Genomic DNA, 22336 nt, shown 5'->3' with positions numbered 1-22336 from the left:
CCTAAGGCAGGAGGAGATGGGGGTTTTCCAACAGATTCCCAGATGGGAAACGGAACAAGTGGAGACGGCAAAGTGGGGCCAGGGGAAAGGGAAGGAGCACAGAATTCTGTCCCCTCTATCTCCTTCGGAATTTTTCCCAAGAATGTCAGTTCTTGGGGCATTTCTGTCTGGCCTTGGTCATCACTACATCCCCAGTTCCTAGAGACCATGGAGAACATAATTGATGCTTATTTAGTAATTATTTAACCCAGGTCCTACCACTTCTGATGCCACATACACTCCTTGGATGATCTCATCAACACTCATGGCTTCAGTTAGCATCTATTTGCCGATGACTCCAAAATCTATACAACTCCAGTCATATTTCTGAGTTCCAGACCATCTTTCCAATTGCCGCCTTATACTCCTACAGGCTGTCAAACTTAAAGGGTCCCAAATGAATTAATCCATCTTCTTCCCCTCCTGTCTAGGTAGTTTTACATCCCACCTCCAGTGAGCTGCCCAAGCCAGGCAACTGGCAATCATCCTCCCTGTCCTTCACCCTCCACAGCCGATCAACCACCAAGTCCAAACCATTGCTCATTCCATCCCACCACCACCACCTCGGGAGAGCAGGCCACCGGCATCTCTCCTGGTTGCTGCCAGCCTATCCCACTCTAGTCCTTTCCCACCCCAGATAGAATGGTCTTTCTAAGGGGCAAATCTGGTCCCACCACTCCCTCTTGAAAACTATACGTGCCTTCCCAGTGCCTGCAGGAAGGAGTCAAAACACCCCATGCCCTATAAGATTCTTCATGATCGGGCCACTTGCCAAGGATCTCCCCCATCTTGTCCTTTAGACATAACCATCTTCTCTTGATTCCTTCCAGATTTGCACACTCTTCCTTATATCTAAGCACTCTTTCCCTTCCTCTTTGGCTAGTTGCAACAATCCCTGATTGTAGCTTAAACCTTAAATATCACTTCCTCTGTTCATTACCCTCTACAGCATGCACAGTAGTCCTGTATTTCCCGTATCTGGTGTTGTTATATTTCCTGTTATTGCCCATTGCATCCACTGGCTCCCAGGGGTTAAGCTGTGTGAGGCGGGGGCCACATCTGCCCCCTTCACCACCAGGGCCTCCTCATGGGCATATGGCCCAGGAAGTTGCACAGGGGCCCCTGCTTAGAAGGGCCCTGTGCTCAGGGTTTAATGCTCTGCATCATTTTGAAATTTTCAATAATTTTTGAACAAGGAACCCCTCATTTGCTTAACATGGCTTCACAGTGCCTGGCACCGAGTCTGGTAACTGGAGATACTTAACATTTGTGAAATAATGAAATGAATGCTGCCCCACGGCTATCCCTTATCTTTAAGCTTTTCCTCTTTTCTAGTTCTTTCTCTAGGGCAAACACATGTGTTCTCCACTAGAAATGAAACAAAACACCATCACCACTATCCTCCTAACCATACCTCCTCCCCCAGTGAATCCCCCTCTCCTGCCTGCTCTTGGCTGCCAGACCTCTCAAAAGACCCATCATGATCTGGCTTCCGTCCACACCACTCCATTGCATGGGTTCTCAACTCGGGATGATTTTGCCCCCCAGGGTACCTTTGCAACATCTGGAGACATTTTTGGTTGTCATGATTGGGGAGGATGCCACTGGCACCTAGCGGGTAGAGGCCAGGGATGTTGCCAAACTTCCTGCCATGCACAGGACAGCCCCACAACAAAGAATGATCCAGTCTAAAGCATCAAAAGTGCTGAGGTTGAGAAACCTCACTCTACTGAATCAGTTCTTGTCAAGGTCATCGAGGATTTAATTGCCAAATCTAGTGGCCTTTGTAAAGTCTCATTTTACTTGACCTTTCTCTGTCATATGACACCTTTGACTAATAACTACTTTTGGAACCTTTTTCTTCCCTAGCTTTTCAGAGGTCTCACATCTTCTTTCCCCATCTCCTTAGTTCCTGCTCTCAGCAGGTTTCATGTATGATAAAAGCCCCAGAGGTGCTCTCTCCTTCAGGATGGCTTCAGGGACAGTACTATGCATGCCAGTGACCAGTGTGGGCTCACTATCTCGCAGGTTGGGACCTCAGATGAGCTGGCGTTCCTCTTTAAGCCACCGCCTTTTCATTCCTGTGTGATGGAGCAAAGGAAATCCTCTAATTGCCAGACTCTGTCAGATTTCCTAGAATTTTGGTGCTGAAAATGGGCAAGGGAGGAAGGGAAAGCCATAGCTAGATTGTTCCATTCCTCTGCTCACAGCCTTCAGTGGCTTGATACTGCGATAAGAATAAAGTTGAAATTCACTACTCACCACGCCCTACAACCCCAGCGTAAAGCGACCCCCATACCTCGTTCATCTTCACTATCTCCTTCACCTTGAGATAACCTGGTCACACATCCCCGCTTCAGAGAAGCTGCGATGCCTCCTCTGATTCCACCCTCTCCCTCTACTGTGTCCCCCATCTTAATCATGGCCTCATCCATTACACTGCTAATACCCATTTACATGAAGATCTTCTCAATTGGACCGTGAATGCTTCAAAGGCACAAATTATGTCTTATTTATCACTGTGTTTCTAGACTTAGTGTAGCGGCTGGCACACAGGAGGGGCTCAATAGATTTTTTGATGAGTAAGTAAAATAATACTACTTTAACCCTGGAGTTGTGCCCATGGGGATGACCAGAACTCTGGTTCTGCACGAGGGCGTTCCTGCCACTGGAGAGGTTCCTCTGGGAAAGGTGAATAGCAGTTTTGCTTTTATATCTGAGAACTATGCCCTTCTACCTTTTCTCTGCAAACTAGGCAGAACAACTCTTAAAATTGTTGATCCATGCACCCAAATTTTAGTCAATAATTTTCTATTTTTCCCCTCATCATCATTCCCCTCAAGCTATTAACAAATAACCTGGCTGCAGTATAGGAAAGAGCAGAAAGAGGGGAGGATGGACTGGGATTCAGAACCCTGCCTCCACCATTAACCAGAAGGTCGCTCGGTATATCACATTGCCTTACCTCTGTGCCCAAGTTTCACCGTATGACAAATGGCCATAACCACCATCTAGCCTGCCTGCTGCACAGGAGTGTTGAGAGGATTGAACGAGAACGTGATGTGTAAGTCCCTTCTAAAAATAAAGCGTGAAATATTATTTTTGGTAACTTGAAAAAAGTCTCTTACCTTAAATAGATAAACAGGTTACTCTTAAGAGAGAAATACTTTTGGTTTTATTCACTGGAGGCTGTGGCCCCAATGTGAGGCCCCATGGCTAAGATAAGGTATTGTGAAGTAATAACCAGGGAAAACACTGAAATAATGCTGGTCGTATTGAGTTGAAATCAGTCTGGGAATAAGAATGGGACTGTGTGTGTTGCCAGGCATCAAACTCATTAAAAAAATGTACAAAAACTGAGAGCCTACATAGCAAATACTTTTAGTGTTATTAGGATTATTTAACATAAACCCAATATCAGCAATCAGGCAGACTGCACTTTGAAAGAGTAACTGAGTTGTTACATTAGAAATTAAGATAGTTAATAAAGTTAACCAAAGAACATAAGGCCATCTTTACATAAAGAATCAACCAAAAAAATGCTGAAACAAGGTGATGTCAAAAGATAAGGAATGTGGAAATTAAAAAAAAGTCCACTATTCTGTCACTTCAATGTGACTGAGGAGATTTGGTCACCTTTAGCTTAACCTTATCTGTCCATCCACGCATCCATCCATCCATACATCCATCTGTCCGTCCATCTGTGCATGCATGCATCTATCTAGACATCCATCCATCTGTCCTTCCATGTGTGAGTCCATCCATCCACCCATCACATACCAGACATTGGTCTAGGCCTTCAATTAGAGCTAAGTATAAGGACTAACACTATTAGCAAGCATGACTGTGTGTGGATGATATAATAAAGTTCTGCCATCAAATATACACTGTTTTATCTTTTGCCCTTAACCTCTCCCCAAAACATGAAAACTAAAATGTAGCCTTTGACTTCTTTTTTTTGTTCATCCTCCAAAATATAGCTCTACTAAGTTAACATTCTCCCCAGGAGCACAAAGCATTTTTTAATAAGTCTTCAACGAATTTTATATGATCTGGTAAGAGGTCAAAAGACTGAGATTGAGGCAAATCTAGTGCATCAGTACCGCCCCTATCTCACTTCCCTAGTCTAGTGGGAACAAAACATATCCTCAAGTTGTAACTTTCAGCCCATCCTTGATTATCCTCTTATAGCATTTTGTCTATTTTTCTGATTCTGCCATTTCAATGGTTTCTGAGTCAGTGGTTCTGAATCCTGTAGCATATTAGAATAACCTATGTTACCTTAAAAAGTACCAATGGCTGGGCCACACTCTTGACCAATTAAATCAGAATATATGAGGGTAGAGCTTGGGGTCTGATATATGTTTTAAAGCTTCCCAGGTAATTTGAACCTGCGCTCAGGATCTGTGAAGCAGTCCTTTAAATCAGCGCTTCTCACAGTGTGGTCCCTGGGCCAGCAGCATCAGCATCATCTGGAAACTTGTTAACCGTGCAAATTCTTGGGCTCCAGACCTACTGAATCAGAAACTCTGGGAGTGGGGCCCAGCAATCCGTGCTGTTTTAACAAGACCTCCAGCAGACTCGCATGCACATTCAAGTGTGAGAACATGGGCTCTAGATGAGATTTTATAAAATGTTGGAGGAGGCTGCTTCAATAGCTGGGGTGCAGAAGATGCAAATAGGGAAGTTTAGAGAGCGTGTGAGGATTTGGTGATATTTTGTATATCCTGAAAGGAGTTCACTCATTATTAACTTTCCGGAAGTGAGGGAGATCATTGAGCGATCAGGAGAGAAATGGAGTAGGCAAGATGCTGGCCTCCATCTACAGGGGGAAGAACTGAGATTTGTTCTCTATCTTACGGAAATAAGATCCTGAAAGAGTTAGCAGCTATAATTTAGACAAATAAGTTTAACATTTATTTAGTGTTTATTTTATTTCAATTTAATTCGATTCAATTCAGTATGATTCAAGATATTATCTGTGGAACATTTTCTAGATAAGTGCAGGGTAGATGGGAACAAAAAAGATAAATACAGGGGCTGGCCGGTGGCGCAGTGGTTAAGTTTGGGCGCTCTGTTTCGGTGACCTGGGGTTTGCAGCTTTGGATCCCGGGCGCGCACTGACACACCGCTTGTCAAACCATGCTGTGGCGGCGTCCCATATAAAGTAGAGGAAGATGGGCATGGATGTTAGCCCAGGGCCAATCTTCCTCAGCAAAAAGAGGAGGATTGGCAATGGATGTTAGCTCAGGACTAATCTTCTTCACACACACACACAAAAAAGATAAATATGATATGTAATAAAACTCTGTGGAGTTAGAGATGTGTTAGCCTCCTGGCTTTGGGGAGCTAAGAGGTGGGTCTTTCTCTGTTTGGAACTTACCTCCTCTCTTAACCTGCTGCATCTGAGAATCTCCCAGACAGCTATAACTTCTTCATGTAGAAATAGATAAGCAGTCTTTTGCTTTCTTGGTTCTTATGGAACATGCAACTAACAGTAATCTACATGAATCACATTGAAAACAGATTCATCTCATTTGGCAACTCTGGTTGTTTGACAGAGGCTGCCTGGAGCTGTGTTGAGAAGGATTCTGAAGCCTGCCCACACCTTTGTAATTAGTCCTGTTGTAAATAAACCCTCCTCAAGTTATCATAATGCGTGAACCATCTGTTTCCTGTTGGAACCTTGATGGATGGCAAGATCATGGTAGGGAAAGTCTTCCTTTTTGATGAAGCTGTTCAGATTTGAGACATGGAGGAATACCAGAGGAGAAGGAGACACCTGCTTTGATAGATAAACATATCAACTCTGGTGATTGACAGAGTGACAGATCATAGCAATCTGATTATTTATTTTTTTTGATGTCATAATAGTTTATAACATTATGAAATTTTGTTTTGATTGCATTATTTTTGTACCATTTCTCTTTAAAGGTAGAGGCTCAAACTGGGCACAATGCTCCAACCAAGAGGAATAAGTCAAGAAAAATATTCACATGACTTATACACAATAGACCCTGTGTCACACAAACACATAGTCTCCAATCTTTGCAAATTATCCCAATTATTTCTGGAAGTCCCCACTTAGTTTTTAACATGTCCCCAAAACGTGTCCTATCATTATCAAATGACATTGGCCATTTTCTTCCTTTTATGCCTTAGTCCCTTCAGTGACTGCTAAAAGATGCCTGCCCAACATGAGGACACAGAAGTCCACGTCAACGGAGCTGATCTCCTGCAAGAAAGTAGACCTCTGGTGGACTCAGGACATGCCCACCAAACATGCCCATAACTGGCTGAATCTCAGTGACAGACCTGATTCAGGCTCAAGCAGGAACTTCTGGTATGCATGGGCATCTGGATAGTCTTTTCTTAACTTGAGCCTTACTTGGGTATCCCTGTACTTGTTTTCCCTACTTCTTGAAAGAATATTGCTTCTGATTACACAGATCTCTGCGGCAAGGACAGAGTGATTCAAATGAAGAGAGGAAGCCCTGGGAGTCACTAATGAGTGACTGTCATGGACAATATCATGGTTAGGTTGACATGCACAGCCAAGACAATACAAAAATGTCATAAGAGTATATATTTAATTTATTTATGCACTCATTCATCCGTTCATTCAAAAAATATTATGGTTCCAGATTTCCCCACTGCCCCTGCTTTGTTGGGCCTCAATAAACAATATATACAGCCCTTGATCACTTTCCAAAGTGAGGCAAGGGATTAAGAGCTGGAAATAGGCCCCAGGATGCTCCTCTCATGTCCTGCTCTGACTCTGACACCTGGACTCCTCCTAGGAGCTGCAGAATACATGCAGCTCGTGCTTTTTCCATGTTCACCCCCAAAGAGCCCATCTCTCATCTCGGGGCCATCAGCACTTCCCAAGGAGAGGTGTGAGGGTAGACCGTGGGGCAAAAGCCAGGAGACAGGTAGCAGGAATCCCTAGCCTCCTTTCCCCTCTTCATTCACTGGGGCTACAGTATTCTCTTCCAGCTGCCTCCCCGGGCCTCTTCTGCGCTCCTATTTCTGGAAAAAATAACAACTCGAGTTCAGATGAGTTCCCATGCTGTTTAGAAACCCAGAGACGAAAACACAAAAACCTCAAAGAGTCTCAGATGCTCGAGTGGAGGGGGTTTTGGTCACATTACTTTACAAAGTTTTCTACAGTTCTCCTTTATTAAAAGTCTCATTTCCCCTACTGTTTCCTGAGCCGTCTCCACAATTTTAAATGTAAAGCTTCATTTTCAAACCAATGGCCTGGCAGCCCAGAGGAGTGGCATAGGATATAGTTATTCTCATTAAACTATAAGTGCTTTCCCATGGCCTGATAATCTTTCACAAAATACATTTTTCTATATACGTGTTGCAACAAAAAGACACCCCCCCGCCCAACACCACACCTTTTTTTCCCCAGCAGCACTGTGGGTGTTAGGAATGTTTAACCAGTCTGGATTTGCATTTTTGCATTCTTTTAAAATCTCTGTTAATTCTAAAAGAATCATTAAAGATGGAGTTCTAATAATGGAATGGGTTTCTTTGTCTAGGAAAAGATCTATTTATATGGGAAAGGGAAAGAGGAAAAGGATGGAAAAATGGAGAATGATATGGATGCTTCAAGTAGACTTTACCTTGATTAGATAGGAAACAAATATAAATGATTTCTCACTGATTTCTTGGCCTTCTCGACCTATTGCATTGGGAGATCCCTTGTAGGAAGAAACTGTCTCCCCTCAAATATGGTCCCAAAAAGAGACCATGAATTTATATAACATACCTATCTTGAGACTGTTAGCTCCCAGCCTGGTGAATATTAGTCCAAATTCTCTTCCCTCCCTTATGTTTTTTGTTTTATTTCCTCACATTCTGGGCACATCAGATACACAGCACACACAGACCCCCTCACTCTCCTGCGTGTGCACTTTGACATGTGAAACCAGAGGGAAATCAAAGACCACAACAGCACCAGCAAACGAGCAGGCAGCTTCTTAACGCTGAAACGCCCCAGTAGGAGCCCAGGGAAAACCTGGGCAGAATCCATTAGCGCCCTGAGCTGTGACTGTAACGTCCCTCACAGGGAGCACCAGCAAAACAACTCCTGAGGTGTAAAACAAACACCCACCTCCACCCTGAGGGAAATGGCTGATGGTAGAACATTCCCCTCAGTCAGGAGCGATCTCCTCCTCCCAGGAGAGTGCTGACTGTAGCCAGCATCCTGACCCACGCATCTATAACAAGAGGTCATGTGAGGCAGAGCTTGCTGAAAGTAGAATCCTACAAACAGTGGATAGGAACACTCGGCCACCTAGAGCCCAGACAGCCACCCTTCTCAGCCAGGCCAGCATTCAAAGAGAAGCACGTGCAAACGGACAGAGGATGATCAACCACAGCAAAGTGCAGGGACCTTTCTCAGTACCTCCTTTCTCTAGTTAGAAAATGGACATTCCTGACATTATGTGTGCATGAAATATATATATGGTTTTTCTTCATGCGATAGTGTTGAGTCAGTCTCTTGTCACCACAGGTCTACACACATCCCACACATCTATGGTTTTGAGATTTGCTGGAGCTGTTGCCACGATGTCTCTTCATATCTGTGTGACACTCGGTCTAGCTATCACCTGTGTCGCCTGCCCTGAGGTTAGAGTTTTGAGGTTAGGCCTGTCTTGCCCCCAAGGAGTCACGTGTTAGTAGTTGCCTTTTACTCGCTGGTGTCCCTCTCACACGCCCCCACCTCTTCCTGTGGGCCTTGGAATCTGGCTTCAGCAGCAAAAACAAGAAGACACTCATCCACCCCTGTTGATGTTTATTTTCAAGGAAGGCCTGCCTGGCACGGTGTGTGGCTTTCCTTTCTTGAGACAACACACATGTTCTGCTAAAATCAATTCCCTCTCTCATCTGCCTGTAGAGCCAGTCCCTTTTTAGCTGGCCAACAGCCAAGATGCACTGCTTTCGATGGTACCTGGTTGTCCCTGATATAGCTTTTCTAATTGCTCAGGTAATAAATCAAATTGAAAAGAATGGACCGTATCCCTAGTATAACTTGTAAAGCAATGTGGTACTTCAGATTTGGACTAAAAGGTAAAAGTAAATGGAACCATTCTGATGATCAGCGAAATTAGCACAAAGAAGAACCTATTCGTTTGAAGATAAATATAATTTCTCCCTCTAATGGAGATATTTTAAACTTATGTAACTTTCTAAATGGATCCAGTGTCAATACTGTGATAGCAAGGCCACCTTCTCTAAATGTCCTCAGTCCAGATACTTAAATGTATCATCTCTTTCTCCTTCAGAGGGCCAGACAGTAAATACCTAGGTTTGATGGACCATACAGTCTCCACCACGACTACTCTGCCACTATAGTGTGAAAGTACCCATAGACAATGCATAAATGAATAAGCGTGTCTGTGTTCCAATAAAGCTTTATTTACAAGGATAAGCGGTGGGCCAGATTTGGCCCTCAGGCAGGCCCCTACCCCACAGTGTCAGCAGTGCCTGAAGAGTCTGTCCTTGCTGCATCAGCCAGAGGAGTGGAACCCCAAGAACTGTCACAGCTTACTCAATGCAAATTATTTTGGTTCCTCAATGCAAAATGAAAGGGGTGATTCTTTTGTCACATGCTGTGTAGTTCTTAATCCCATAAGAAAGATGTAATATGCTGGGTCCTTCAACACATTAGACTGAAAAACTGAGCACTGCCAAGAGGCCACAGAGAATAATGCTGATGACTGACAGCAGTTAGATAAGTCTTTAACCATCATACAGTCTGATTTACGGAGTGCGAGTGGTGATACAGGATGGAAGGCACACTGGCTTTTCTTAGCACATTATTTTGATTACTGCTGGGTGTTTTTTACACTAACTCTTTCTCTGCTGAGTTCTCCTCTTCCACTGTGGCTTCTGGACTTCCTTGATCAAGCTTTGGCCCATGTGGCTTCCTTGTGGCTTCCTTGCTCACGCTTTGGCCCACGTGAGGATTAGATTTTTGGTGGTTCTCTAGCTGGATTAGGGCTGCAGGGTGTGGCTGCAGCTGTGAGTTCCTCCACTGTGGCAGCTAAGAGCATGCTTCTCTTAATAGGACTTATTGCCCATCTATTAATTGGCCTTCCAATGACGATTTATCTCCTCTCATAGGGTCCACGGCCTTAGGGCTTTATCAACTCAATATGAGGATGACTGTGACAGACATACAGGAGATCAGACTCTCCCCTAAATCAAGTTTACTTGTCAAGCTGGCAGTTTGAAAACTTTTATAGAAATTAGGAGTTTTAATGTTTAAGAAAATGTTCTATATATTTCTACACATACCTCAGCATTCTATTATTAATAAATTAGTAAACAGATAACATGTAACACATGAGGTAAATTTATGACAAATTTTAACTAATTTCTTAGGTAGTCTAAACCTGACATTATATATAGGCTTTTAAAAAAAATTAATAAGCTTATTTTATTTTTTGCCTCGACAAAGTTATATGAGTTTACAGTTTCTTTGTGGGAAACACCTGAGCATATCCCAGTTGCACTGTTGACTGTGGGGTGAGCATCAGATTTCACAGGCTGTGGCCTCAAATGGCTCTGTTGTGACGAGAGAAGGCAAGGTGACAGAGAACCTAGATGGAGTGAGAGCCTGCATTGGGCAGGGAAGGTGCTCCAAGGATGTGCTGTGCTGACACTCAACTTCTATGAACACAAAGGCAGTGCCAAGTTACTTAAGGAGGGCATGCTGAGGGCTTCCCTTGGATGGGACACGGACCCAGCTTCTTAGGGTGGACGGTGCAGGTGGCAGATTCATTGGTTCAATCAAATTTGGGGAGGGCAGCTGCTGCACAGAGTAATTTTAATACACAGGAAGATGCAATTACCTGTCTTAGCATCTTTTAAGACAGAGCTTTATAAGTTACAATATGAAGATGAGCAAAACAAGGAAAATCACAACAGTCAACAGGAGGGTTGGATTTACGGTAGGTAAATCTCTTTTCAACACATTGATTACCTGTCAGCACACACAATTTATCTGTCTGCCTACTTTTTTCCAAAGGAACTAACAAGGCTAGCCATTTTGAAGAACTATTGTTTTAATGATTCAATGGGCACAGAATATAAAATTTTGATGCTCACACTTCCTAAAATAGAAGTGTATTCACTTATATTTCAAAGGAATTGCCTTCAGAATCAGAGGGAAAAGCGATTTTCCAGGGTTTTTATCTTTAGATAATTTTTCCTGTTTATATTCTGCCTAAAAATTACTACTTAGCATATATGCGATTTTCAAGGCTATTCTAAAAATCTTTGCATTCTAACCAAGAAGATGAAATGAGCAAAATGAAGATAAATAAAATGAATTACCTTATTAGCATTTTGCATGAGATTTGAGGTATTTTGCCAGTAAACAAAGATGTGCGGGGAGACATGAAAAACAACCACACTGCAAATTTCTCAGTTGTAATCCACTTCTGCTATTTAAATATTCAGGACTGTGTGCAACCTCTATAGAGGAGCTGCAGAAAAATCACATACAATCAAACCTGAAGCCAAATTTGGCGGGTGAGAAAGAGCACTATGTACCATGGAAATTACTCTGGAGACTGGAAATGCCAACTTCACCACTGAAACAAAGAACAAAGAATTCTTCCTAAGTATAAATGATTAAAGCTTCATTTATCATTTGAATGACAGAATCACTAGAATAGGCCAAGTCCAAACTAAGGCACCAGCTGAAGAATCTTCCCAAGTACCTGCTCAGTCTCCAAAATTATTAATGAGGCTTTCTCAGCTGTGATGAACTAGCAGGTGGCTATACGGGGAAACATCTCCCGCATGTGCATTTAATTTTTTTTTTTTTTTGTGAGGAAGATTAGCCCTGAGCTAACACCTGTTGCCAATCCTCCTCTTTTTTGCTGAAGAAGATTGGCCCTGGGCTAACATACATGCCCATCTTCCTCTACTTTATGTGAGAGGCCTGCCACAGCATGGCTTGACAAACGGTGCGTAGGTCCGCACCTGGCATGTGAACCCGCGAACCCCAGGCTGCCAGTAGCGGAGCGAGCAAACTCAACCACCATGCCACTGGACCGGCCCCTGTACTTAAACTAGTTTTTTCTTTAAACAGAAACAGTGTTTAGTTTGGGTCTCATTTTTCTCTAATTGAGAGTATTGTGATTTCCATGAGTTGCTTTTCTAAATTTGACCTCAGGAGCAATTCATTCAATGATACAGATCATGGCCATGTAGTGACACTGGCCCCAACACAGCCCCTCACAGACTGTTCACATGATCTGCTCCCCTCAGGTTAACCAGAGTCTCTGCCTTCCAACTGCCAATTAACTGCCTCTTTCCTTCAGCCAACCGCAAAAAGGCTTTTACTTATTTTAGTTTTGACAAATGAAAACGGTATATATTTAAGGTGTACAACGTGATATTTTGATATATGTATGCATTGTGAAATGATTACCACAATCAAACTAATTAACATATCCATCACCTCCTATAGTTATCATTTTTTGTGTTTGTGGTGAGAACACTTGAGATCTACTTTCTTAGGAAATTTCAAGTATACGTTACTATTAACTACAGTTGCCATGCTGTTCATTAAGTCTCCAGAACTTATTCATCTTATAAATAAGTTTGTACCCTCTGAGCGATATCTCCCCCATGTCCCCCACTCCCCAGCCTCTGGTAATCACTAGTCCACTCTCTGTTACTATTAGTGCAACAGTTTGGTTGTTTTTGTTTTTTAAGATTCTACATTAAGTCAGTTCATGCAGTATTTGTCTTTCTATGTCTGGCTTATTTCACTTACCATAATGTTCTCCAGGTTCATCCATGTTGTCACAAATGGCAGGATTTCCTTCCTTTTTAAGGCTGATTCCATTGTATGTATGTACCACAAAAGTCTTGTAGTCCAGTCTTTTTGAGATGTGACAGTCCCTTTCACACATGACTGGAGCCACGACCAGAACAACCATCAAAGAGCCACAGCAAGTGCTGGCTAAATGGAGTTGTGACCCAGATGCCTTACGCTCATCGAATACTCCAGTGCTCCTCTGCCTTTGCCAGCCTCCCCTGCAGTGGACTGAGGTCATGAGCCTAGTTCTGATCAGTGGACTGTGCCAGAAGTGATGCGTGTATCTCCTCTACTCCCTCTTCTCTTGCTACGGAGATGGTGGGGCCATGTGTTCTAGAAGTATATAATGGCTACATGATGGATAGAGGCCTTCTGATCCACAGATTAGACTTTACTTCAGTGAAAAAGAAACCTTTACCACCTTAAGCCACTGGGATTTAGGATATGCCTGTTAGGGCAACTAGCATTACTTATTCTGACTAATAGACACTAGCATAACATAGCATTCAAATTCACAATGAGAGGGAAGGAACTATGTTCATTATCTACTACAACTGCAAGAATTACTCATTTAGTGCTCCTGATGACCTTGGGTGGGAGATCCATCTTACAGATATGGAAACTAAGGCCCGACAGGAACCCAGCTAGTAAACAGCGGATGGAGCTTTCAGTCTGAGGTCCAGCTTCACAGTCTTTGATTGCTCTTTCTGCTAGACCACTGCTTCTCAGATTTTAGTGTGCATCAGAATCACACTTGTTAAAATGTAGATTTCCAGGCTCCACCCTCAGAATTTCTGATTCAGAGTCTGGGTGGGGCCTGAAAATATGCATTTTAACAAGTTCCCAAGTGATGCTGCTGCCACTGACTGAGGGATCACACTGTGGGAACCACTGCACTGGACCACCTTGCTTCCCACATTGCATCAGGCATGAGTGTCTTGAGACTCAAACCTCAGTGTTTAGTGATTCAGACCTTTCTACTTATTGTGGGCAGTGTTACTGAAATGCAATAAAAAGCCCAGTTAAGTCCAAGATGGGAGAAAAACCTCCTCTTCTGTCTCCCTTCCATGGCTTATCTCTCCCTCGAGGACTTTCGCACACACAAGCCTGAGTCACTGATCTAGAACTCCACCATCCCACACAGTCCCTACTCAACCACAGGTACCAGGGAGGGAAATTCTGTTCAGCATAAAAACTAAACCAAACTAAACATTTTTCTCAGCATGTTTACTTGAAATAGGAAAGTCTTGGATTTGGAAGATACGTTTCTTTTTTCCACTTATCATCTCTAAGATTATTAGCTCAGTTTCCTGACCTACAAGAAAGGATTCCCAAGAGCAGCCATCTTGCAGGGTTGTGGTGAAGGTCATTAGATGAGGTGCTGATGGGAAAGCATTTTATCAACAACAAAGGGCTCTGAAGTCTTAGATAATGTTATGTCAGGGACCATCACCCTGAGTGGTTGCCTCTAAGCATAGAAAGGTTGATTCTTCTTTTACTTAGCCAAATATTCCAAGAAACAGGGCCTTTCTTTCTGCCATCTGCTAATATTAACGACAAACAAGAAGAACCATTGCAGAGAATCCCAATAATGATCAGGAGAAAAACCACTAGGGAACTAAAAGGCCTCCCCTTATCAAACTATTTCAGGTTAAGAGGAACCACTTAAAACGTGGCCATGGAGGGGCCGGCCTGGTGGCATAGCGGTTAAGTTCGTGTGCTCTGCTTCAGCAGCCCGGAGTTCACAGGTTTCGATCCTGGGCGCAGACCTATGCACCACTAATCAAGCCATGCTATGGCAGGCGTCCCACATATAAAGTAGAGGAAGATGGACACGGATGTTAGCCCAGGGCCAATCTTCCTCAGCAAAAAGAGGAGGATTGGCAACAGACGTTAGCTCAGGGCTAATCTTCCTCACCAAAACAAACAAAAAAAAAGTGGCCATAGAGCAGCCTAGAAGATTCACCCATTCTCTGCTTAGCCTGTAGTTGAATATAGCTATACCCTTCCCATGCCCTGTGCTCCAACTTGAAAAGCTGCTGGAATAATCAGCCATTTAAAAAAGCTATGACATAGAAAACAAAATAACACTCGCTATCCGCCAGTGATGGCCACTTTTCTCTTTAAACCTTTGCAAGTTTTAAACACTGAGACTGATTCTGTCCCTGCTGGGTAAAAAGCAGCTCTTTTGTCCTCCACACTTACTGTATCATTGAAAAATGCACAGGCAGCGAGGGCAGCTGCGAGTCACCAACGTAGCGCCCTGGAAGTGCCGGACAGGATGGGGCTTTGTTCCTTGATATCCAGTGTGGGGCTTGCAAACCGTGACTCCTCGCCTCCTGACACACACATGCACACACATATGCACACATATACTGTCAGAAACTCTGTCTTAGCAACAGGATGTCAAGAACTCAGTCTTTATTGCATTTCTTAACAGATGGAGGCTGGGGTGAGAGGGTAGGAGGCTACGAACCTCTGCAAGGCTCTGAGACGTGTTCAGTGGCTGTGGGTCCCTGTCACGGGTGTGGCTCATGCTTCAATGCCAGAACCTCTACACATGTAGTTTTGAAGTTTTATTCCACCTCCTCCTGATATGCCTCACTCAAATCTTATTGGGGCAGCTTTCACAACTTTCATTTAAAAAGCAAAAAAACAATGAATATGTGGTTACCCTTAACGTTCCATCAGACAGGTAGTGCCGTAGTCTCAGCTCAGCACCTTTCAGAAGATGTCAGCATTTCTGAAGGGCTTTTAAAAAGAATTTTCTATTTTGTGCAGCGAGTTAATGGAAGATGTCAAATGATCTGAACGCAACAAAGCTCCTTGAAGAGTCCACGTGTTTGTCATGCAAATGCTGCAGGACTCAATAGCTACATTCAAGTCATATTTCGCTCTGATTTAGCTTGTTCCATCACTCAGCTTCAGCCTGGTGACTGGTATCTAATTTCAGTTTTGTTTATGGGAGGTCTCAGAATTTACAGAAAAAGTCCACCAATCTGAGCCATTCCCAGCCAGGCTTCGTGGATGTGAAGGTGAGCAGACACAAATGTCCTCTTTCTGTTTCTCTCCGGTCCCCCCTAAGCTGGGCTCCACTCCGTGCTACACCACAGCCAAAGTGATGAGGATGAGGATGAAGATGAGGATGCGGATGCAGATGAAGCAAGGCTGCAAGGGCCAGGTCTACAAGGAAGGTACTCCAAAACTTCACTCAAGTCTATTTTTTTCCCTTCTTTCCAGTGATTCACAGTGATGTGTCTCCAGGGCGCCTAAGTCAGTCCAAGTTGAACTGAATTCATAGAGCCTTTGATTGTTATTCCTATTTTTAGAAAGTGCTTTTGCAGCAGAAGAAATGACCTAACCTGGGGAGATGCCAGCTCACACTTAGCATCAGTCCTTAGATTTTGGGGGAGATGCCATTTGCCACCTTGGAACTAGGCTCTAGTGTGTCAGACTCATAGCACCGATTTTCCCAAACCATAAACAGCATGTGAGCTACAGTTACAAGTCAGGATCACTATATTTTATTGCCTGTGCTATGAGCATAAAAAATGGATTTCAATTTTCTCCCTTGAACACTGTATTATGATTTAAAGCAACACATAATCCTCTGTACATATTATTTTCTATTCTGCCTATAGTGACTATAGTGTAAACTACTTAGGAGTATAAAGTACAGATTTAGAATATTCTTTCTAGCATATTATTAAATTCTAAATAAGAGAGAATAACATATTAGGTTTCATGGGGATGATAGGCTATAATTTTTCTACCTTCCCTATCTCATTCACCACCCTCTCTGAGACCACAAAGTCAACAGATGTTTAAGTGATGGCAACAATAAGCAGTAACGAGGAGAGAAGAGGAAGAACTTTGGTACTTTTCAAAGGAGAGTCTTACATCTGAGCTACCTCATGGCGCAGAGTGCTGGTTTTCATGCCTTAAGTATAGATTCAAACTCTCAACAATCACCAGATGCTTTGATCTTAAATCCTTCTGATGCCCAGACTCATGGGCATTACGGAAAAGAAAGCAGTCAGAGCTATTTCTACCAACTTCTTCATCCAACTTCCTGTATTCTTCAGTAGTCACTTGTAAACATTCTAAAGACCATCTGATTAAACTCCTGAAACAGAAAGAGCTGGATCGAAAGTTCTTTTTAGGAATGTGGTATGTTGCTTTAATGATCAATCCACATAAATAACTACATTCAAATTAATCTGGATCCTACAAGATGTTAATTCCAAATTGCTACACACATGCACACTCCACACTTAACATTCACAACACACAGAAGAGTTGTGTCTTATGTCCTCAAGATGTATAGTGCACACACACAGAATTTATGACTATACTATAGATAGGAAAAACTGGCATCCGGGTCAGAGATTAAAACCAAGAGTCCAGGCTGAGAGGTGGTTCCTGGGTTGAATTTAGCCCATAAAGATATTCTGCTTGGTCTGTACAAAGTTTTAAAAATTTGAAATTTTTAAAAAATTCCAGTTAAAAAATCCAGATTTTTTTCAGAGAAATCTGATAAACTGGTCCTTCATTTCTGCAAAACAACAGGGGGCTGAAGCTGAATAGCGATGGCCCCTTTAGATAAGGGGTGGACTTTCCATCTCGCCCCTGTTCCCAACACTCCAATAATTCTAGACCCGCCTGCTTTACGTATGTTTGATACCTATCTGGCCCTGCATGCATTTGAGGTTGTGGCCCCTTTTCTAGGTAGACCCACTTTATGCTTCCCCAAATGTTAGGGGTTGGATTCTGTCTCACTAAAATTCATATGTTGAAGTCCTAACCCCCAGTACTTCAGAATGTGACCTTATTTGGAGATAGGGTCTTTATAGAGGTAATCAAGTCAAAATGAGGTCATTAGGGTGGGCTCTAATCCAAAACGACTGATGTCCTTATAAAAAGAGGAAATTTGGACACAGAGACACACACACAGGGAGAAGTGAAGATGAAGGCAGAGATCAGGGTGATGCATCTACAAGCCAAGCAACGCCAAAGATGGCCACAAACCACCAGAAGCTAGGAGAGAGGCCGGGGAAAGATTCTCCCTCATTGCCCTCAGAAGGAACCAACCCTGCCAACACCTTGATCTCAGACTTCCAGCCTCCAGAACTGTGAGACAATAAATTTTGCTGTGTAAACCACTCAGTTTGTGGTACCTTGTTATGGTAGTCTTGGAAAACTAATACCCCAAGTAGTTTGAATTAAGTCAGTATCTTCATTTGATCATTGCGAAGAATCACAAGTGAGTGGCCTGAATCACTGGCTACGTCTAGTCTAGCAAAAGGACATCAAAAGGAGAAAGATTGTTTACAAGGAGAAAGATCCTTTCCAAAACCAAGCAAGTCTTCCAAGAGCTTCCCCATAGAGATGCTTCCAGTTTTAAGTGGGGGCTATGTCTGCTCCAGCTCAGGTGGGTGCTGAAAAAATTCTGGTCAACTGTGACTGCAAAAAAGATGATGACAGTTCACTCAAAGTAGGAGGGTGATATTTTAAGGGTGAAGAGATATTTTAGGGGAAGAAGTGTGCCAGGGAGGCAGATTACCCAAATCCTCATTTACTCCTGAGCTTAATTTAGATTACATACTCCTACATAGGCTGCAAGGCACCTTCCATTTTATTTTTCGTTCCAGGCCTTTTCTCCTCCTGTCTGATCCAAACGTTACAGAGGCCATTGGAGGGGACTGAGGAAAGGAGCTCAGCTGGAGAGGACTGGGTCAGCCGGGTCTGAAAGGCTGGCTGTTCTCCAAGAAGAGGCCTAAGTGCACTGGCTGTTGAGTAACCATGAGCAGGTCATGTTTCAGAGTCTTAGCTCCTTCCTTTTAAAATAAGTAGTCCTGGTGACTTACGTAATGATTCGCTTTCTAGAGGATGTTTCAGAAACAAAAGCATTACTTCTTTAGGTGTCAAACATCTCTTTAGTTTTAGGACCACATTCCTAGTGGTCCTGAGCTCCATCATTCGGAGGATTTCACTTCTTTAACCAATCAACTCCCCAAGCTGGAAAGTGGAGAAGGGCCAGAAGGCACTGTCGCTGGCTGGTCAAGAGGTCACCCTGACAGGTCAATCACTAACCACAAACACTGAGAAACATGGCTCCATGTCTAATTTTTTAAATGATGATTTTTCTGGGAAGGGGGGTGGTAAATTCAATTTCAAATAAAACAGAGTCTTGTAGATGAAATATTTCTCTTAGGGAAATAAAAAGCTTGGTGAATGAAGGGGACTAGAAGTAGATCTGATAGTAAGATCACATGGTTAGGCTGACCACTTCCTAGGGTTCAGGTGCAAGGGCTGAAGAAGGGACCCAGAGAGAAAGCAGCACGGTCTTGCATTTGGGGGGGCTCTGGTGGGTGAGGAATTGCCCTGAGGTCTCCACATTTCCACTGACTAGAGGTCACCAGAGAGAAAAAGACCTGCCCACATAACCCTGAGAAGGGACCCTCAGACCTGTGGACTCCAATCTTTTTGAGAACTCCATCAATAAAAATCTAAGCATGTACCCTCGCATATGCCATTTCTTTATTTATGTTATATACAAATACTACTGCACTGATATATCATGCACATCATAATACAGACACAAGCAATCAATTTAAGAAGAATGATATAAAATAAATTTAAGTACAAGCTCTACTATTTTCGTCCCCCCATACCCAGGTAGATGGCCTTGTTGGTCCCTTGGTTCTACGCACCCACCCTGAGTCTGCACGCATAAAGAGCAGAGCAATAGTGCGCCCACTTGATCATGCTCATGTCTCAAGAGCAGCCCACACCTCTCCAATGGCGGTTGATTGAAATAGTTAGTTATCATCAAAACATCCAGATGACTTGCTGACTCAGGAGAGTCTGCCCAATAGCATCAATGAGAAAACATTTTTGGAAGATTAATATTTTTGTATTCTTAAGTAGAAACTCTGCCTTAATGCTTGACATCATTTTATTGGGTGTTTCTGCTCCCTACCTCCAATTTAGAATTATTCTTGAAGTGCTGAATTGATGGGGTTTTTAATGCTATTAAAACTGTCAGGCTAAAATTATGTTTTATATCTTGCTTACTCTATGAGGACTGCAGACTTGGCTGCACGCTTTTCAAAGTGCTTAAGATTTCCAGCACATTTTCGCTACCTCAAATAGCTGAAGAATGCGGCAGCCTTGTGGCTTCAGAAATCTACAACAGATTCCTACATTCTTTTACTTTTTATGATAATGAAGCTTACATTTTGCACACAATGATCAGATGGCCTAGTCTAATCCCCTTGGATTAGGAAATGAAGGCCCAGGGAGGGCAAATGACTACTCAGGAGACTGCAGAACCAGAGCGAGAAGCCAAGGCTCCTGACCTCAGATTATTCTCTCTCTACCACTACCACCTTCTGGTTCTCAGATTTGCTCTTCACTCTGCTCTGGCTTCAGGATAAGTGAGTGGCTGGAAGCACAAAGCTAGGTTCTCATTCTAAAGGGAATAGTCCTTAAAACTCCCTGGGTGTGACTCAGTGGCTGCATCACCTCAGAGAAGACTCGGAGATGCAGATTTGGCCTACCCACCTGATTTGCTGAACTCTGTACAACCTCGTCAACCTGTTAAACACTCCTGACGCCCTCTCCTTTCGGAGCAGCTCCTGTAATCTGGCTAGAGATGCCAAGGGTCTCACTACAAGGGTCTAAACTCCCCAGTTGAAAGAGTGAACAAAGACGAAGTGGATTCAGAGCAAGGACGTAGGTCACTCAACACCTAGAATATGCCCAACAACTGCCCTCTCTGCTTTGGTCTTTCTCTCCCTAGTCAATGTGTCTTCTCCTTCTACCAACCAGGGTGAAAGAGGGCTGGGAATGGATGCGTACTGTGGTAAACCTTCAGTGGATTTTATGAATTCTAAGCAGTTATTTAAGTGTTGTTAGAAGAGGAAGGGTTGGGAAAGGGTTGATTTATTAGGATAAAGCTTCAAATGCAGAGAACTTCCTCTAATGCAGGGATAATCTATGTCTCTTCTGGGTTCTGTCACTGCCATTGCCAGGCAGTCATGGTGGTGGGATGTGGATGTGGATTCAGGCATGAGCAGCTGGGGGCTGTCTCTCTTTAGGGGGTATGTTCTGGAACAACATTGCCTCTTTTCCTTGTCAGTTACCTTCAGGTGGAACGGCTCTACAGTGGACAAGCAGAGTGGCCAGCAGCACACATCTAGGCCAGCCACACTCATCTGCTTTCTGTATCTCCCATCTCTCTCTCTCTAGAAAATGCCACCCTGGTCAGCCAGATGTGCTGGCATCTCACATCTGCAGAGAAATCTTCCATTTTCCCCACGTACCTGGGGCTCTGCTTGTACTGTAGCAAAGCTGGGGAAATGGGAAGTGAAGGGAATGAACTACGATAAAGGATGCCCATACTCGGGGGGTGGAGCTGGAGAGGGGCTGGGGTCAAGGATCTGCTCTTTCTCTTTTTCTTAGTCCCCCAAAGGATAGCCCTATTTGTATTAGGTGTAAAATTGAACAATCTGGTTCAGGAAGCAACCTAGAACCTCCACTCACCCCACCCACCCCTAGAGATATGATCTGGCTATACATAGCCCAGGAGAGGCAACTTGGGGAGATCAGGATCATTGTCTCCAAGTACCCTAAAGCATGCATGTTAAGAGGGATGAGGCTTTGGGTAGTTGCAGAAGGAACAGAATAAGACCAATGGGTGGGAGTTGCATGGACAGAGATTTCAGTTCAATACAAGGAAGGATGTTTAACAATCATGCTCTCCAACAAAGGGAGTGCTGTGAGGAACTGTCACTGAGGCACTGAGAGAGATCTGGGTGTGTTACCACATTCAACAAGTGTATGTGTGTGTGCACGCCTGTGCATGTGTGGCAGGTGGTTAGATATTTTCATTCTATGACTCTCAAGACTGCATAACACAAGGCCAAATCATTCATCAATGTTGACCGTTTTACACAGCCCTGTACCATCAAAACAACCTCCTCCACGAGGAAATCAAGTTAATGACGAGAAAGAAGCTGCCCTTAAGCAACAAAATAAATCAGGTGGTGTTCTCATCTCTAAAATGGGCATAAAAATGTCCATTTCACAAGGAGCCTCAAAGATTAAATGATTTAACACACGTAAAATGTTTAGAAGAATGCTTAGCAAATAATAAGTGCTCCATGAATGTTAGCTAATATCATATAAACATGCCCTAGATTACAAATACACACATAGGTATTCATATATTAATATAACATATTGCTATGACTGTCTGTAATATCCATACATAAGGGCTATCACTCAAGAGGAATCACAGTTTAACAATGAGGCATCATTAATGACCACTGATCTCTTCTGGTTGTATAGTACAGCAGAAAGTGCATTTATTTGATTGCTTTGTGCTTAACCAAACCAAAACTCCTATGTATACAGGCCCTCAATTCAACTGGATGGTGGTGA

The 22336-nt window shown here is 43.2% G+C and overlaps 1 protein-coding gene across 7 annotated transcripts in view; it reads right to left on the bottom strand.

The window, feature by feature from the left end:
* Positions 1 to 22336, bottom strand: part of PHACTR1 (phosphatase and actin regulator 1) — a 500383-nt gene that overhangs the window by 23646 nt on the left and 454401 nt on the right. The window contains exon 9 of one of the 7 annotated variants that reach the window (XM_087438013.1): positions 6646 to 7068. The exons of 4 other annotated variants lie outside the window; for them this stretch is intronic. In XM_087438013.1, the coding sequence (XP_087294139.1) occupies positions 7017 to 7068 (52 nt within the window). In that variant the 3' untranslated portion in view covers positions 6646 to 7016. Of the gene's footprint in view, positions 1 to 6645; positions 7069 to 10430; positions 11652 to 15189; positions 15523 to 22336 lie in introns of those variants that run through there. 2 more of the 7 variants (XM_087438014.1, XM_087438015.1) reach the window with 2 other exon arrangements.

This window comes from Ceratotherium simum, chromosome 13 (genome assembly GCF_057802395.1).
Source record: "Ceratotherium simum simum isolate JZ-2026a chromosome 13, ASM5780239v1, whole genome shotgun sequence".
In the NCBI taxonomy this organism is placed as follows: domain Eukaryota; kingdom Metazoa; phylum Chordata; class Mammalia; order Perissodactyla; family Rhinocerotidae; genus Ceratotherium; species Ceratotherium simum.
This window is presented reverse-complemented; position numbering and strand designations above follow the sequence as displayed.